The sequence below is a fragment of the Haemorhous mexicanus genome, chromosome 11 (genome assembly GCF_027477595.1).
Source record: "Haemorhous mexicanus isolate bHaeMex1 chromosome 11, bHaeMex1.pri, whole genome shotgun sequence".
NCBI classification, from domain to species: Eukaryota; Metazoa; Chordata; class Aves; order Passeriformes; family Fringillidae; genus Haemorhous; species Haemorhous mexicanus.
Genome location: NC_082351.1, coordinates 19,842,668 through 19,860,319, shown reverse-complemented (window position 1 = coordinate 19,860,319; position 17,652 = coordinate 19,842,668). Strand labels below are relative to the sequence as shown.

The following is a 17,652-nucleotide window of genomic DNA, read 5'->3' as shown; positions in this document are numbered from 1 at the left end:
TAATGGGGGTTAGATTTTGCCTAATCTGTGTTAGAATAGTGCACCTCTTCCATTTCTTTGACACCCACTTCTTCCTCTCAGGGCCTGGGCTGTGGCCTCCTCACTTGGAAGGGGTTGTACACCTGAGCCTTGTGCAAAACTTCAGTGATGATTTTGATGTCAGGGATTGTTGGGGAGAGCATTGGGCTCTCACCTGTCCCTGTGCTGGGCAACCCCAAGGAGGATGGACAAGGGGTGCCACTCCTGTGGCCTTGGCAAGCCCAGCCTGCTGAAGGCTGCCTAACAACCCTTCACTCCATGTGTGTGGTGCACAGAAAGGTGGGAGCTGTGCTACCATCCAGCAGCCCCTGAAACTCTGGTGTTCACTGCCCACATCAGAATAACAAAACTCCTTGTGAACGCAGGTCCTGGTGAAGCAGGACAAACAGACAGATCTGGGGAGACTGGCATTTCCCTGGGGCTGTGGAGCTCTACAGCTCTCCTCCAAGAGCTCACACAATGCAGACATTGTGCTACCATTGCCAGCATCACAAAGCCAGGTGGAAATGACCGCAGTGAAGGTGCCACAGTGAGAAGAAATTACGTGTTTGCACTTCTGAGCAGGCTGAACCTCATATTTCATGCACCCAGAGGAACAAGCAGCTGTTCTCAAACCTTTGTAGCACAATCATGAAGGAAACTTTCTTCTGCCATAAGAGTCGTGTTTTCTAAGAACACTATTTTCTTCAGAACAAGTTAATATACACAGGAAAAGACATCTTGAGTGTTCCTGACTCTCCTACACTATCCAGGAATAGTGATAGACTGCGAGTTTAAACACATTCTTCCATTGCACAGTGAGGGAAGTGTGTTTAGTGCTGGGAGCAGAACACTTACCATGTTTGCCTTTGCCAGAGCCAGCAAGACTACACCGTTTTAAGAGTACTTATTACATACATAAGTAACAGTGGATGTCATCTGTCTGCCCCCAGAATAGATGTTCTGCATCTTTGGTGCAGGGGGAAAAAAGGATTCGTGAAAAGATGCACAGCATGATACATCCTCTGCTTCAGATATTGCTAATTGCTTTATCTGTGCCTTTTCTGAGGAAAAGAGCAAGGAAACCCAGAGAAGGCCACCATATTGGAGGCTGGTTTGGAGCCTGATCTGAGCTCCCTGGAACTATTTTCTTTGACATCTGGTGGTACAGGATCAAGCCCTGGCAAAGATAAATAAGTAGTTTTCCATCATGGTCCAGCACAGCCTGTTCTGCAACACCTGGGGAGGTGCTCAGATGGCAATAAGATTAATAATGTTTATTACAGTGTGCAAGTCCAGCTCCCAGTTGTGTTCCAGCATGGCATGCAGGCAAGAGGGAAACAAATGGAATTGTTTACTGGAAAAGTCTCAGAGAAGACATAAGACTCTCACAGATTGCCTCTCACCAATGGGATCAAATCAAAGAAAACTTTTATACCTTATTGGAAGATGTGGAGGCTTGTAGTCTTATATTATCATGTGTCAATATACCACCAGTAGAGCTCTAAGGACAATCTCTGAGAAATGCTGCATCTTCTGTGATTTGGAGCTCTATTTCACAGCATTTAATTTTTTTTATTTATTTTAAGAATATATATGGCTTTGATGGTGTCAATATATGTGGGTTTGTTGGTATTTGCCCCCAGAAAATGAAAAAGCTGACAGTCTCGTAGCAGCTCTGGCATTAATGCTGTGCAAGGATATCTCTGTGACCATAACTGTGTGTAATGCCTGCTTTGGGAATAAACTCTTGGCACACAACTTCAGTGTCATTCAGAGAGCAGCACAGTTGTCAAGGACCTTGGGACATGAAAGGAAGACACTGTGCTGTCTTTTCATTGGAAAGTTCACAAATTCTGCCTAGAGATCCCTCTGATATTTTCACTTTTCAATACATAGTGATTACCAAAAATAAAACTGAGAATTTTAAATGCTTTCCAAATTTAATGACACAGAGTTTTACATGGAAAAAAATTCTTTTGTCATAAACTCAGCATTTTCTGTTTTATATTACTTATAAATTTCCTCAGCTAAAAAGTGAGCAATTACACAAGGTTGTCATGGGTGACACCTTTAGTTACTGTGCCTGTGTATTAAATAAAGTCCTGTCCACTTCTGGCTACTCAGCTCAGGTTAGGATTTTGTTTCAGAAATTTGGTCATATTGGCAGACAACCTTAACCTCGTTGTGGGGTGAGTCATTAACCATGAGAGGAAGGAAGAGTGAATTAATGCAGCAATGACATCGAGGCAACAACAACAACAATTAAAATGGTAAAGTTTGTTTTTTTCTCTGCTTTGAAAACAGCAAGGTCAGTTCAAATGAGACAATACATCAAACCCTCCAGTTTCACTCTGTGCACTGAGGAATAAAGAGAATTTGAGAGGTTTGAGTTAGCCCTGCAAAACAAGATGTCCACGAGCACTGGGATGGGTCTGCCCCAGCAGCCATTGAGGGGTGTGCAGGCAGCCCCACCAGAGGGTGGCCTCAGGGGCTCTGTGGGGTGCTGTGCATCCCAAATCCCAGCCTGGGAAGAGGACATGGACTGGCACTGGTGACTGGGGTGACCTACTGACATTAATAAAAACAAACATTGCTAAGCCCTCCACTTGGAGGGGGAAGGACCGGGCTGTGTGTTTTCAGTTCAGGTTCAGTTTGTGACTTATTTATTCTGAGTTTTTTAATTATCCCCTTTAGCAAATGTCAGCAGAGTGCAGTTTTAAACAAAAAAAAAGAAACAAAAGAATTTGGAAAGCAGACTTTAGCTTCATTTACAACACTTTTTAGGGCTGTTTCATATAATAGGACCACCACACACCTACAAGGTCCTCTCCATTCCTGGAGTGTTCAAGGCCAGGTTCCACAGGGCTTGGAGCAGCCTGGTCTAGTGAAAAGTGTCCCTGCTCATGGTGGGTGGTTGGAACTAGATGGTCCTTCAGTCCCTTCTAACCCAAACCACTCTATAATTCAATATGACCCAAAAAAATACATCCAGTCTGGGGCTTAAATACAACTTCAGGTATAGCCACTCCATCTCAGTGACTCCCAGAGAGGATGATCTCTTTCAAGACCTTCTGGAATAACAACAGGGTGCCAGGATGCTCTGATCATAAAATTCAAAACAGGGAAAAGATGATAAAAAAAAAATTACCTAACAGCAAGAAGCATGTGAAATACCACGAGATCCTGCTGCTTTCTGGACTATCCCCAATTCTTGTAATAGATTTATCTCATGGAAGCCATTCAAAAAGTCACGACTGCCAGGACAGAAATATGGACCTAAAGAAAAACATGACAGGGAAAGAAAACAGGGGCTGAAGGGGAATTTGGGAGAGCTGATCTACAAACAAGACCTGAAGGCTCCAATAAGGCTCTCCTGAAAGGTGCACAGCTGTATCCCACATCCAGCCCCATGGGTTTCAGGGGTTGCCTTGCCTCTTGACCAACTGATGTGTTTCTGCTGCAGTTAGCACTGATACCAAATCTGTGAGGTTCCTGTGAAAATTCAGTGATTTATCTTGGTGCTCATCACCTGAGGGCTCCTGAGGACCTTGCACCAGGCTGTGATAGGAGTGATGGACAGGAAGGGCTCCGGGCAGGCCCTGCAAACCAGCCAGTGAACACACTGGGAATTTTGCTATTGTGGTCATTTAGGGCATGAATTATGTCCAGCCTTTAACAAAGATGATGATGTCTGATGCAACAGGGACTTTGGACTTAGCACATAAAAACCTTTTCATAAATTGCTCAGTCCCCCTTCTTGCAAAGTCTTTACAACTCCAAGGTGTAAGAGAACAGCATAAAATTCACACTGATCCCTTCAATTCTTTTTTAAGCATCTTTAAATGCTGCTTTTTTTCCCCCTGCTATACATCTTACTTTTTATAGTTAAAAGTAATTTTAAAGCAAAAAAGAACATAAACAATATACACTGACTCTTGACACTCCATTGCTTTTTTAAACTAGAATAATAAAAATTTGCAAATGAACAAAAGAGTGGGAGGAAGATATCTGATTTACAATGTTTTTGAGATAAAGAACACTATAAAAAAAGATCAATGTGAATAATAAAGCATTGTTAACTGAGTCATGACATTTCTATTCTCAGTGAAGATTTGAACAGTAGAGCTCTGCAAATGAGCACCTTGTGCCATTTTCAAAGTGGGAGGAAGACATATAATTATAATTTTTAAAGTGAAGAGAATTTAAAAAAAAAATCTCTGTGAAAAAGTTTATTGAAAAACATATCGACATATCAATATGACATAAATTACTTTAATTTTATTAAACTGGGAGGGGGGGGAAACCTCTTTTTGAAGACTGGCTGCAGAAAGCATTCCTTGAAAAGAATTTTCTTTATTAAAAACTCTTTGCTAAGATGAAACAGCACTGAATGTCAGCACTACCGTATATTTATTCTGTAACTCTTCCAACAGCCGAGATCTATAAAAGAAACATATTTTCAAAACAGTTTTAACCTCCATTGTCTTGATCATTCGTATTAACATTTTTCATGTCACCTATTGAAATCCCTTAAAGGAACCTTTTATTCAGTCAAAATTAATGAAGCCGTTTTCTTAAACAGCCTCCAAAAAGTAAAAAGGACATAATGTTGTGCATTTTATTTGACACACGTTTTCTGCCATTTCACTTATTTGTGTGATGAGAGCAATACTTCATATTTATGCTATCAAGTCTGCAGAGAAAAGTGATTTTGAGAGAGAAGAAAACCAACTCTGCTCTTGCTGTGTGTGCAATTTAAATCCACAGCAAAAATACAGCATTGATCAGATTACTCCAATTGAGTCATTTAGTGCTTTGGCATTCCTGAAGTTAGGGCCCAGCTGTGAAATCATACTTGGGGCCAAATATTGCTGTTAGGTGAGTGCACATGGCTCCCATTTTCTTCAAAGGGAATGACACACATGGCCAATATTTAGCTTTCACCTCTTCCATTCTTTAGCTAGCAAAGCCAGAACCAGTGGAGTATATGCAGGCAATTTTACCGAATTAAGAATACAATCAAGATTTTCCGGGACTTACTAGTGATTTGGGATATATAATTCAATACACATCAAAACACAGATGCTCAGCATATTCTGAAAATCAGGCCATCTCGAATGTCTTGCTTTAAGCAGGTAAAATCATAAATTACTCTGAGTGTTTTAGCCATTGGATCCTAACAAACTGGGTGTAGTACACTTCTTCAAAATTATAAACTCCAATTTCTGGCTTGGCTAGGATGCCTGGGAGAATTACAACATCCCGACCCATTCTTGTTCCTTTGTTGGCACAGAGCTCTCCCCTGCCATTACCATTACAGGACTTGAACACAGTGCAGGTGCCCTTCTGCAGCAGGTGACCCCTGGGAAAATCCAGTTCCTGGCTCTGCAGGTCTCCTGGGATGCACTGGGCTGCTGGGATGGACTTAGAGCTAAGTGCCATGGAGAGAAAAAAGGATGCAACCCAAAAAGCTAGCTGCCCCATGCTGCATGCAGATCTTCATTTCAACTCAAGGTCAAGTGGAAAACTTTTCTACCATCCTTGCTGACTCTCCTCTTCACTTTCTCCTGACTCCATCTGTTCCTCACCCATCTCCTTCGTTCCGCACTCGCCTCCCTCTTCTTCCTGTGTCCATCTGTTCCCTCCTTCCTCGACACAAGTTGGGAAAGGGAAGTAAATTCAGTCATTCACTGAACAGATTTCAAGATGAACCCCCTCCCTCTCCAGTTCTAACTTCATTCATCATGGTAAAAATCATAATGAATAGAAATGTTGAAGGTGAAAATTTATTAGGGATTGTGTTGCTTTCTTATATGAAAAGCAGTTAAAGCGGCATATAAACATTGGCTTCATTCATTTTTTCTTAATATATGGCATAATTAGTGAGAAATATTAGTGGAAGTGCTTGCTATGCAGTCCATCAACACATGCCTGTCAGAGCTTAGGATCTGGGCCAAAAGTTTTTGCCAGTCCTGTGATAGATTTACAATAAGCCTATAGAAGGCTTTACAGTTAGCTGGGTCACTAATTCATGAAGTTAAAATGTATGCAATGGGGTCAAAAATTCACTATTGATAAAATACCCCCTCCCGGGATTGCACCATTAGCTTTGTTACTGCAACAGCAAAATAAAGCAAACCCAAAGCTCCTGTGAATTACCAGTCCATCATCGTAAATCAGTAGTGAAGCACTTGCACGAGTTCATGATGTCATCTGAAGCCCGGGATATATTTATAGCCTTGTGTACTATTTCCTGTTTCCTCATGACAAAAATAAACAGTCTCCAAATCCCCTGCATCCTTCTGCCTGAGCTCAGCAAAATGTAATGGGCACGAATCTCTGAAAGGCCCTGTGATGTATGGGTCTGGAGCAGCTCCCTTCTGATGGGCCACGGCGCCCGCGCTCCCTCCGGCCTCTGCATGTGGGCGACAGCAGTTCCCATGGAGTTTGCTCCATCTGCTGCACTCACTGCTGGGATAGTCCCACACCCCCTCCTACTTTGCCTCCCTGACACCTGGAGAGAGAAGAAAAGGAGATTTAAGCCTCCAAGCCTTAGGCATGGAGTGAACAGCCTGGCAGGCGCATCTGAGGTGGAGGAGCTCGGCATTGCTTGGTGTGGGGACCAGGGCTTGCCACCACAGGGACCTTGGGCATCTTGTCCACAAGACTGACAAGCCATGAAGCTTGGAGTTTGGGCTTAAATTTCATCTCTCCTCTTTTACTCATGATTTGGGATCCTCATTTAAGGTTTTTGAGGTGTTTGGGCATGGGTGATGCCCCACATTTCATCTCAGACCTCCCAGCTCTCAAATTTTCTGTACCTACCTGAATTGCTGTGTTTGTTGTCGTCCTCTTCACCTCTTCTTGAAACTTTCTGACTTGGCAGTTTGTTTTATTTTTGCTTCCTTTCCTGAAAGGAGACAGAGGGTAACACAAACAGCACACCATGCCATATAACCTCCCTCAGCAAGGAAGAAGATTTGCTTCTGTTTGACCTCAGACCAACTCCTGGAGTCAATGACTGTCACTAACTGGCTGAGGGTGATAGCTGTGCCAAACCACATTCATTTGACACTTATCCCTCTTCAATTTTGTTTTCTTCTCTCCACCAAGACCGTCGCACCAGCTCCCTGCCTCTACTGGCCCTCCCTGGAGTGACATCGAGCAGTGAGGACCATCCAGGTAACCTGCTGCCCCCATGCATGCAGAGATACTCCCTCCCTGGCAGACCATTATATCCCTTAAATGATCAAGAAAAAGTGTTTTGTTTTTTTTTTGGCTTTTGCCTTTTTGAAGCACTGCTGTCAAACCCTGAGGTTTGGGTTTCATCGTTCTATGAGAACCAAGTGTGTTCAGATCAAGCCTTCATATGTACAAGTTTTCATCCATCAGGTCTGATGTAGCTCTGCCTGTGTCATCTGGGGACTGAACGGACATGGCACACAGCTCTTTCAGTGATGAGCATGTGCTACATTAAACAGACAGGTAGCGACAGCAGGGCACGGGATAATGAATGCTGCACTCCTACACCAACATGCCTCAGGGGAAAATTAAAAAGTTACAGGTCCTAAACTGCTACAGTTTTCTACACAGTTTAGCATTAACCCTTGGGACTCCTTGCTACAGGGGCGTGAGACAAAGGGCCACTGCCAGGATGAATTTGGAATAAATGCCAGCATTGAGCAGAGCCACAGGCTCCCTCATCCTTTGCTTGTAAGATGTGGATGAGCCCTAGGAGGGTCAGAGATCAATTCTCCTTCTCCTTCAGTGGAGTCTCCTCCCAAGCAGCTGCTCCAAGAGCTGCTTCAGATTACCTGCATTGCTGCAGTCCCTGTTCAGCAGAACAGAGCACCTCTTAAACCCTCTGTCCCTTATCAAAAATAGACTTAGAGCCCTCGTACACCTCTATACTAAATCTAATTTCAGAAGCATGCAGGGAAACTGCAGACTCCTCTTCTCCAGGGCTGCAAGATGCTGGCTTGTGCCTAAAGCCAATGAAGAGAAATAGAGGTCAGGGGACATATTGCAAATGCCAGTCTTGGTATCACTGCTCCTGCCCATTAACCAGGGGGATCTGGGGCTGGCATCAGTGAAAAGTAAGTGATTTACTTTGTGCTTTCATGAATTTAGACACTTGTAGTCAGCCATCTGAATCGCCCAACTCCAAAAAGAAAAAGAAAAAAGAAATTCAATGTGAGTATTGAGACTATCTTTAATACAAACATGGGTGAACAATCCCAGTCTTCTACTGCAACAGCCAAGGCAAGTCCCAGCTTCCCCATGTGAGGAAGAAAGTTGCTACTTCATACTATTTAAAAATGGCACATTGTGGGGGTGTACCTTTAGCAGCCTCTGCCTAACAGTCTAACACTGAATAATCTGAGATTTCTTCATCATGATACACTTATTTTTCCCTTTAAGTTCACTTTAGTTGTTGATTTCTATACGTTAAAAACACAGACATATGTGGACATTTGAAGCTGAACACAGGCTCTTAAAAGAGAGTTGCAAAGTTTGACCCTCTTCCCATCTCTAATTATAATTTGGGGTTTTTAAAATTCTCATTTCACAGCAATCATAAATACTATGAGTGGTATGTAATATATTTTTAAAGCCTATTTGGCTACATCTATTTGTTCCAAACTCTCAACCTACTACTGTTCCATCCACCAACAAACTATAATAAGGGAAAAAAAAAAAGTGCTAACCACCTTTTTTTCTGCTGGCATGGCACAATCTTTATTTCTTCAGACACTTTGTGCAAACATTAAATTGATAAAAGACATAATGTAGATGGACCCACAGCTGAACTGAAGGTAATTGCATAAAAATGAAATGGAGACCTATAATTGCACACTGCTTTAGCCTCTCCTGCAGTGTTTTCTGGAAGCAAGGATCTCGCTTGTCATAGCAAGTTGCTTGTTACAGTGATTGCGTGAAGACTTGATCTAGCTGTACAAGACAAGTATAACATTACTGAAAGGGAGCTTTTCAAACTAAGAGTCTGACACTAAAATGTACTGTATTTTCCAAGATGTAGTATGCTTTAACAAACAGAAGAGTCCCTGAGTGACAGCTTTTGTTACCCTTTTGTTTGATGGTGCTGTATTGAAAAATTCAGGTTATGTCTATGCCTTTCTATTTCTGGTTTTGATTTCTCTTCAACAGCACTTCAAGAATAAAAATTGACTCCGAGTATGAATAGTAGAAGTCGGTGGATACAGTAAATGTCAGTCTGGCATTTACTGATTACTTCTGTCAGACTTTTTTTCAGTCTGGCTTCTTGAATGCTTAAATGCATTCCATGGGCCATTGTATTGTTGCAGAATTGGGGAACTCAACAAATATATCATGAATTAAAACATGTCTAGTTTAGATTTTTGGGCAGATTTTGAAAGTGGAAAATAATAGTTATTCTTGCCTAAGCCTTTTGATCTGCTCTCTGTGTATCCAAAGGCTCAGCCTGGGTGTAGTTCTCAGTGTGAACAACCAGGAGCCATTTGTGATTTGGGCACCTGGCTAACAGGTAGTGCTTGTGCCTTTTGGACTCACAAAACAATTGTTATCCAATAAATCCAGTGCATAAGGAGGACATCACTTCCTCCTGAGCTCTGCTGCTTTAATCAGCACAACTTTTCCTGGAGATGGTTGTTTGAATCAAAGGGCAGGCAAACTTGTGGAATGTCATTGGTTTACAAACACTGGAAAACAGTCATGACTGTACATGAAAGGCCATCCAAAATTCGTGAGTTTTCACATTCTGGACTAAAGAGGCTGTCCAAGAAGTCAGAGGGGGGGGGGAAACCTGTATTTGCTTACTCTGAGAGGAAAACCATCAGCAACTCATCACAGATGGGCAAATCCAGACATGCATAGCCTCAGATGCTGATTTCCTATGCCCAAAGGTACAAGCTCAGGGGGGAACTGTGTGCTTTGCATTGCTGGGTCACACCCAGTGGTGCCACTGCCTCTCCTGCCCTTCCCATCTTGCCTGTGGCTTTCCTTCATCATAATGCTCATAAAACCTGACACTTACAGGTTTCTGAGCCTCCTCTCTTTGCCAGTGCTCTCTTGCTGCCTCCATCCCATCTTTCACTCCCTGCCCAAGGCCAAGTCTCCTGGACAGGGAAATTCACATTTCCATCACAGTAGACTTTGTTATCATGTTGACTTCAAAATCAAGACAATACTTCTGCCAACACACAATTTCAAAGCAGTGGTATAAAATGAAAATGATAGCCTAGTTTTTATGCTTATCTTATCCCAAGATCTTACTCTACTAACTTCTACCCAGCTTTTCTGCTTCTATGTATTTCACTAGGTAAAAAAGGATCTAAAATGCCTAGAAACATGGCTAGAAATTTAAATTAACTGCCCACTCATTCTGTAAGTAAATAGAGTCATAGAAATCATAGAAAAATTAGCTTGGAAGGGAATCTAGAATCACCTCGTTTGGCCTCTGTCAGAAACCCACAGTAAGAGCAGTCTGCTGGGGTCCATGCCCAGCTGAGCTCTTCACACAACCACAGCCTTGCTGTGGTCTCTTCTGGTGCTTTACACATCCCATGATGAGGAATTCATTCCCTGGGCAGTTCCAGTTGCCTTTGCCTTTGCAGCTTCTGACAGTGCCCTCTCCTCATTTTCCATCTGTCCCCTTCTGGGAGGAGTTGGGCTCTGACTTCTCTGTTTCCCTGGCTCTGGAGGGGAACAAAGCATCCAGCACTGTTCTTTGCCTTCTCCTCCAGGCCAACCAAAGCCAGCTCCCCCAGCCTCTGCTCACACAGAAGGTCTTCCAGACCTCTCACCACCTCAGTGGCCTTTACTGGACTTGAACTAGATACTACTTATCTCTCAAATCCTTGCTTCTCCCCTCTTCAAGCCTTATGGTTGCACTGGTTTTTCACTTACCTTGTAATCCATCCATCCATCCATCCCATCCACATTTCCTCCTCTCTCTGCAAGGATACTGAGGGAACAGCTGCAGTCTCATCAAGGTTTCACTCTCTGTCAGCCTTTCCTCGGCTTTTCTTTAACATGTGTCAGAAGTCAAAGGTACCTAAAAACCAAGGGATATGCAGGGCCTCTCTTCAGACTCCTTGCAGGCAGGTGCAGACAAACCACTTCAGGGCACTTACTGTTCCTCTCAGAAAGTAGCATTTGCAAAACTGAGGTGTTTGTAAAGATTGATTTTCTGTATATAGCTCAAGAGCAAGCATATCACAAGATTTAAGTGAGATAAAAAGTGAGGCTGTGCTTGATGTGAGGTGCAGGAGTTAATCAGCTGTAGATAAGAACTGATGAGGTTTTATCATCCCCATCATGGAGAGAATGACTGTGTTTCTTGGCCACTTGATCACTTCAGAGATCGAGTGAAACTATATATCAGCCCATGTTTATCTGTGCCTGAGGAGTTCTTCAAGAATAAATTGAACTCAGAACTCTTCTTAACCTTTCCCCTAGTTGGGGCTTAAAATTAAGCTCTCCCTCTGGTTTTTGAGCTGCCTCTCTGGCACTCTGACAGCATGTGAAGTATCCCATCTCCTAGCTGACTTCCAGGCCAACACCGCAAGTGGGGATGAAGTTATGAAATAAGGAATCTGGATGCTAAACAGAGACCATCTGGCTGTCTTTGCTACAAGATTGTGAGCCACGGTGAGCTGGCACATCTGCATCCAGGTACCGCCCATGTGCACATCATTGGCTGTTAATTTAGGGAAACAAGGTTGCAGCTGAAAAATAACAAGATAATTGTTTTGCCTTCTTTTATGTCACAAATTGAAGTTAGGATATCAAACTCTAAATAGATGTCAACTGAGGCAACAGTTCTGTTTTCTTTCCAAACCTGATCCCACCCACTGGAAGTGAATTATTACTTAGCCTCCAAGTCCTCTGGGTTTAAGAGAAAACCTTAGAAGGCAAGTTCACAAATACCTTTACTATGAATAAACCTCTGTAAAGAGACTGAAATCATTAGGTGAGAAGGGTTAGGCCTTGGAAGTAAACAACTGTAGGTTTGAAAATTCTGCATATGTTATTCTCTCAGATCTCTGCCTTGGTATCACAGTCTTTTTTTTCCTAATCCCACCAGATAACCAGCTTACAAATGAAAAACACACAGATGAAAAGCCTATGAAAGGTATTGTTATGAGTTCTGTCGCAGAATTCAGCATCACAGACGCTTCATCAAAGGGCACCAAAAATGAGAAGAAATTGTCAGATGCAAGCAGATCATCCATTGCTTCCCTGGAGAAATGCAGAGAATTCTCTTACATTGAAGATGATGCATCAGTACATCAGAGAGACAGTGACGGTATGTTTTATAAAACAGATCACATTTGAGCTGATTTCTAAATAATGCCCACTGCAAAAGAACTATGTATAACCAACTCGAAATTAAATGTTGAACAGGAGGTTCAAGAACATCGCCAAAAGCAATGTTAAGTTGCCCTGCAGACATTTGTGTGATAGATGAGAATTTCTAGAAGATGATCTTAAATTGTCAGTGATACTAAAGTCATAGAAGAGGAGCTTAGAGCTTATTGTGCCACAGAGCATTTGTACTTTAGCAATGAGAGTTTGCACAGAGGCACCAGTGTCAGTGTCAGATAAATCTATTCCTGGTTATTCCAGTGGATGTTAAAAAAAGGCTCTGTGAAGTATTTCAGAAGTTTCTTTTGAGTGCCTTTTGCAATAATGGATTAGTGTGTTATATCCAATGGAGCTGGGATCTGTCGTGCATATCATTTGACAATTCCTAAATTAAGCATTTCTAAATAGAGATCAACACAATAAAGTGCCCTGTTCTCCAAGAATCATTAACATCTCTTTTGTGTGTCAGATCCTTACAAAAGGGATGTCTGTGATGCATCTATTGGAATATGCTTAATTTCGAAGAAGGATCTGAAGTATTTATTTTATTTAGGGGACTTGTCCTCTTGTCCAGACACTCCCTATTTTTGAGTTTGAGGTCTCTCTCAACCAATACTGGCACACAGGTGTGTACCATATGATGCAAATAACAGATTTCATTCTCCTTAAAAAAGCTAAATGTGAAGGAAATTAACAACAACAACAAAAAAACCCAATCTGTGCTTAATTAATAATGTTAAGGGCTGGATAGAAGCCAAGAAAACCAAAGGAAGACAGATTTGTGGTTGTCATTGCATACTCAGCTCACTCCACTCTGACAACTTACTGCTTATTCCACATACACAAGGCCAAATCCTGTTTGCTGGTGCTTGGAGAACCTCTGAAGGCAGAGCAATAGATGAGGAAATTGGTGATTATTTTGTTCCCAGGGCTCAGACAAGAGCAAATACAACACCCATAGGTCTCACCAAGGATGACCAGAAAGGCTTCAGCAAGCTTTGGACCAGGGCGGTTCAGAGCATCATCTGTGTGAGCAGATGCCACCAAACAAGAGCAGGAAAACTTAGAGATGAGACATGCTAGAAAAATTATTATAAATTCTTCTTTTGTGCTAATTAATCTAGTAATGCAGAGAAGAGAGCTGAGGTCATTGTCCTCACTGAGATAAACGCAGTAATGCCGTTTGGCAAACAGCAGGGAAAACAGAGGGGAAAACAAGAGATTGCATCTTCTTTTATGCAGTTTGTGGCTAATTTATTTTCAAATATATAAATGAATGCATAGGAATGGATGTCTAATTGCTAATATCTATTATTTATATACATTACCCCACTTAAAACAGGACCAAAAAGCCTCACACATGCAGATTTTTTGAAATGTGTTACATCCATTATCACAGTTCATGGTGTGTGCTCTGATGGGAATTTAAAAGCATCTTTACTGCACATCACAGAGTCTGTGCTGAAACATTACTTTATTATTAAAATCTTGTGCTTTTTGTGTGCTCTCTTTCCTGGATGAAGCCCTAAGAATCATATCTATTCTCTCCAGATTACATAAGCACCATTATGGTTAACACATTCAGGGAAAAAAAACGTTATTAAAAAATGGATCTTTGGAGAGGGAGAAAAAAAATTGCCAAATCCTTAATTGAGACATAACTTCGAATTCTGTCTCTCACATCTATGTATAGGAAAGAATTTTCATAAACATAAGAGATCTAAAAAGAATAGTCTTAATTACACCAAGAACTACTGGATAAAGTGATTACATTTTCTACAGTGTAAATTTCATACAATTAAATACAGTGGTGTCACCTTATTAACTGTTTCAATTTTATAATTATTTCAGTTCATTTAGCTAGGAAAAAATATAAGCATGAACTTACTGAGTATCACCAAAATCTAGTCATTCTTATTTGACAGAACTGACTTAGAAGTTAGTTGTGCTTGTCTGAACCTAAATAGATCTTGACATATTTAAATAAGTATTAAAATTGATAATATTGGTGATTATGTGCCATTTAGAAAGAAGTTCAGTCATATGCTATTTGTTCTTGCTACCTTGCCTTTTTAATAAAGGAGCTGGAATGATTTTTTTTTTAAATTTTGTTTTTTCATCAAGAAAGCTTTCTAAAAAAAAAAAAAGCATAATTCTGGAAACTTCCTGGCAGTGAACTTCATGTTACGTGAGCTAGAAAATGCCACAACAGAACCAAAGCAGTTGAATGAGTTCACAGTTAGTCATCCTAGGGCAAGAAATGTGGTTATAACCATATGCTTTCCTGAAAGAAGCAATGAAAAGACATTCATATTGTTGAAGGCATTTTTCCTTTCCAAAAACAAGAAGGAAAGGAAAAAAAAAAAAAGGAAAGGTCTGGGTTTGTGCTCCAAGTGAGTGGATTCACACAGTTGGAATCTCACACCTGCTGCACCCGAGCAGCCTCCCCAGATGCTGGAGGCTGAGGGGTGAGGAGTTAATTAGTTGATTTTGGGAGGGCACAAACATAGCACAGAGTTTTAGTCATGGTGACCAAGCTTTCAGGAATATTCACTGACACACATCCTACATAATCTATTTTCCAAACTTTTGTCTCCTTTGAAAATCTGACATTTGTGAACAAAAAGGTGGGGACCCTGTTTGGTGGGGAGTTGGCAGGAGCCTGAGCTGAGACACACTGCCCTCTCTGAATACTTTTCTCTAGACCTGCTCTCCCTCCCTGTCCTTGGTAGTCTTTTAACATTTTTAGTGTAAACTCCTGTGAAAATTATAAACTCCAGGGTCTCTTGTGCTGGTGTTGTGGTTTACTCAGCCCCACAGAACCCCTCACTCACAGCCCCACTGCAGAATGGGGGTACCAGAGGGGCAAAGGAAGAAAACTCATGGGATGAGATAAATGCAGTGTAATAGGACAATGTAGTGGTTTTATACTGGAGGAAGAAGAAAAAAAATTTTAAAAAAAATTAGAATATACAAAACAAGGTATACACATTGCAATTGATCACCACTCACCAACTGGTGTCCAGTCAGTTATCTGAGCAGAAACTCCTGCTTGTTTTCTGCCTAATTTGATGCCATATGATCTGGACTATCCTTCTATCCAGCTGAGGTCAGATGTCCTGGCTGTGTCCCCTCCCAGCTCCTTGTGCCTCTCCAGTCTCCTTGCTGTCTGGGCATGAGAAGATAAAATTTGGTTTAAAGGCCTTGTTCGTCTGGATTGCACTGCCACAGAATATTTCCATTCAAATTCTTTTCATACAGCTGTTGTTTTTCCAGAGCAATTAAAATAGAAAATAAACTTTTCATTTGTCTCTATGGAAGTAGTTATCATCAATGTATTTTTAGCCCACCCCCTCACTTCTGGCCTAAACCTGGGCAATCCCAGCTCACACTTGTTCTTACATCTCCCTGCTTTTCCTTTCTCTTAGATGAATGCGCAACACTTATCCTGGCCTGCTTGTTCTGCCAGTTTTGGGACTTTCTTATAATGCTGCCTGATACCTGTGAACATTGGCTGACAGATACCTGTTGTCCATCCAATAGATATTACCAGACCTCCGACGAAGACCACGGCAGCAACGACTGCAACTGTGACTGTGACATTGATTGCAGCCTCTTTGAGTCCTGCCACGAGACTGGGGAGTGCCTGGAGCTGGCCATGGAGATCTCAGAAGTCTGCTATCGCTGATCAATAGGAAAATAATTGACAAAATTCCTCAAAACTACCCGACAGATTACAAAGGAGATTTTTTTTTTTTAATATTAATCATAACCAGAGGTTTTGTCAATGAGGACTATGTGCATCTTATTGCTCCTTCCCTGGAGGTCTCTATACCTGTACCATTCTGGTGGCATGATATCACAAACTGCTGAAACCAATAAAGGACAAAAAGGGGTCTTCTCTGCCATAGATGACAACAGAATTCCTAAGTGCCAAGTGTGCTTGCTGCTTTACCCACTGTCAATCCAAGCTTTTATAAACCTTTAATTGCTTTAAACACTGATTTCGCCATTCATAAACACAGAACAAATTAGGACATTGTTTTAGGACTGATATATATATTAGTTCATCTTCCTAATGGATTCATACCTAAACATGTATTACACATTGTTGGCTATTATAAATAATTCATGATACGGCATCATTTTATAATTAAAAATTTATTTATTCAATCTCTTAAAACACTCTTATATGCCCAGTATAGGCAGAAAAAAAAAAAATTAAATGAATTAGAAATCATGCTACTGGTAATTACAGCAAATGTCACTGAAAATCTCCAGTGAATTTTGTGAAGGAAGCATTTTCACAGGGTACTGCAGTTCAACAGTGTATTAATGTGCTGGCCCACGGTTATGTAATAACAGGTTATGCCTATTGTTCATTAGTAATAGGAAAGGGCATCTTAAGTGTAATTAGCCTAAATGGGAATTGACTGCACACTTCCAGAGAAGAATTACTCCAAAGATAGCCAGTAACTCCTTTGCTTGATTTTTGTTTGTAAGACTTTTGCAAGAAACAGAATATTGCTACCTATTCTAGTGCAAACAGGCATCTCCACCTGTGCACAGAAGATTACAAAGTGACAGTATCTATCCTGGTTGTGCTTTCAAATTCACTCTATCTCTTTTCTGATGGCAGGTCTGATTAATAAAAAGGAAATACATGTTGCACATTACACATATGACAACAAAAGCATGTAAATTCAGCTGCCTGAGGGTGCAGAACACAGGTATTAAGCACAGAGGAAAATACAGAATTGCTTGCTCACATTAGGCATTTATAGACTAACACCAAAGTCAGTGTTTGCTATGTCTAAGTACTAAAATTTTTCCCAAAAACCCCACTGATCTCAGTGCAGAAGTGCCTGTGGAATCCCAAACAAGGGTCCTTGGCAAGATACTGGAATATTAAACATTTCTAAAATCACTGAAGCCACTTGTTTATTAATCAGAGTAGCCCTGGTGCACAAACATTTAATGGGGGAAAAAAAATTATGTGATACTCTTTCCTTATCCCCCTTCTGGAGAACTCATGTTTTCAAAAAAATCAGAAAGCCAGATGTAGAAACACTAACAACCTTTTTCCAGGTGTCTTACAAAGCCTGGTGACCAGAAGACAACAAACCTCAGCAATGCAGCGAGCAGCCCAGAACACCTCATTTCTCTGTTCCTTCCGGGACATTGGTGGGGAATAGAAGAGATTTCCTTATCTTACATTGTCCCATTGTGAGCTGTAGTCACCTAAAGGAGCTAAATTAGCCC

General features: G+C 41.3%; 1 protein-coding gene across 1 annotated transcript; it reads left to right on the top strand.

Moving 5' to 3' along the window:
- Nucleotides 1-7,038: 7,038 nt before the first annotated feature.
- On the top strand, nucleotides 7,039-16,265 carry MDFIC2 (MyoD family inhibitor domain containing 2). Its single transcript, XM_059856954.1, is given in 4 exon segments — nucleotides 7,039-7,120; nucleotides 7,123-7,203; nucleotides 12,110-12,331; nucleotides 15,819-16,265. Coding segments are annotated over 4 exon segments (645 nt in total). The 3' UTR covers nucleotides 16,079-16,265.
- The last annotated feature ends 1,387 nt before the right edge of the window (nucleotides 16,266-17,652 follow it).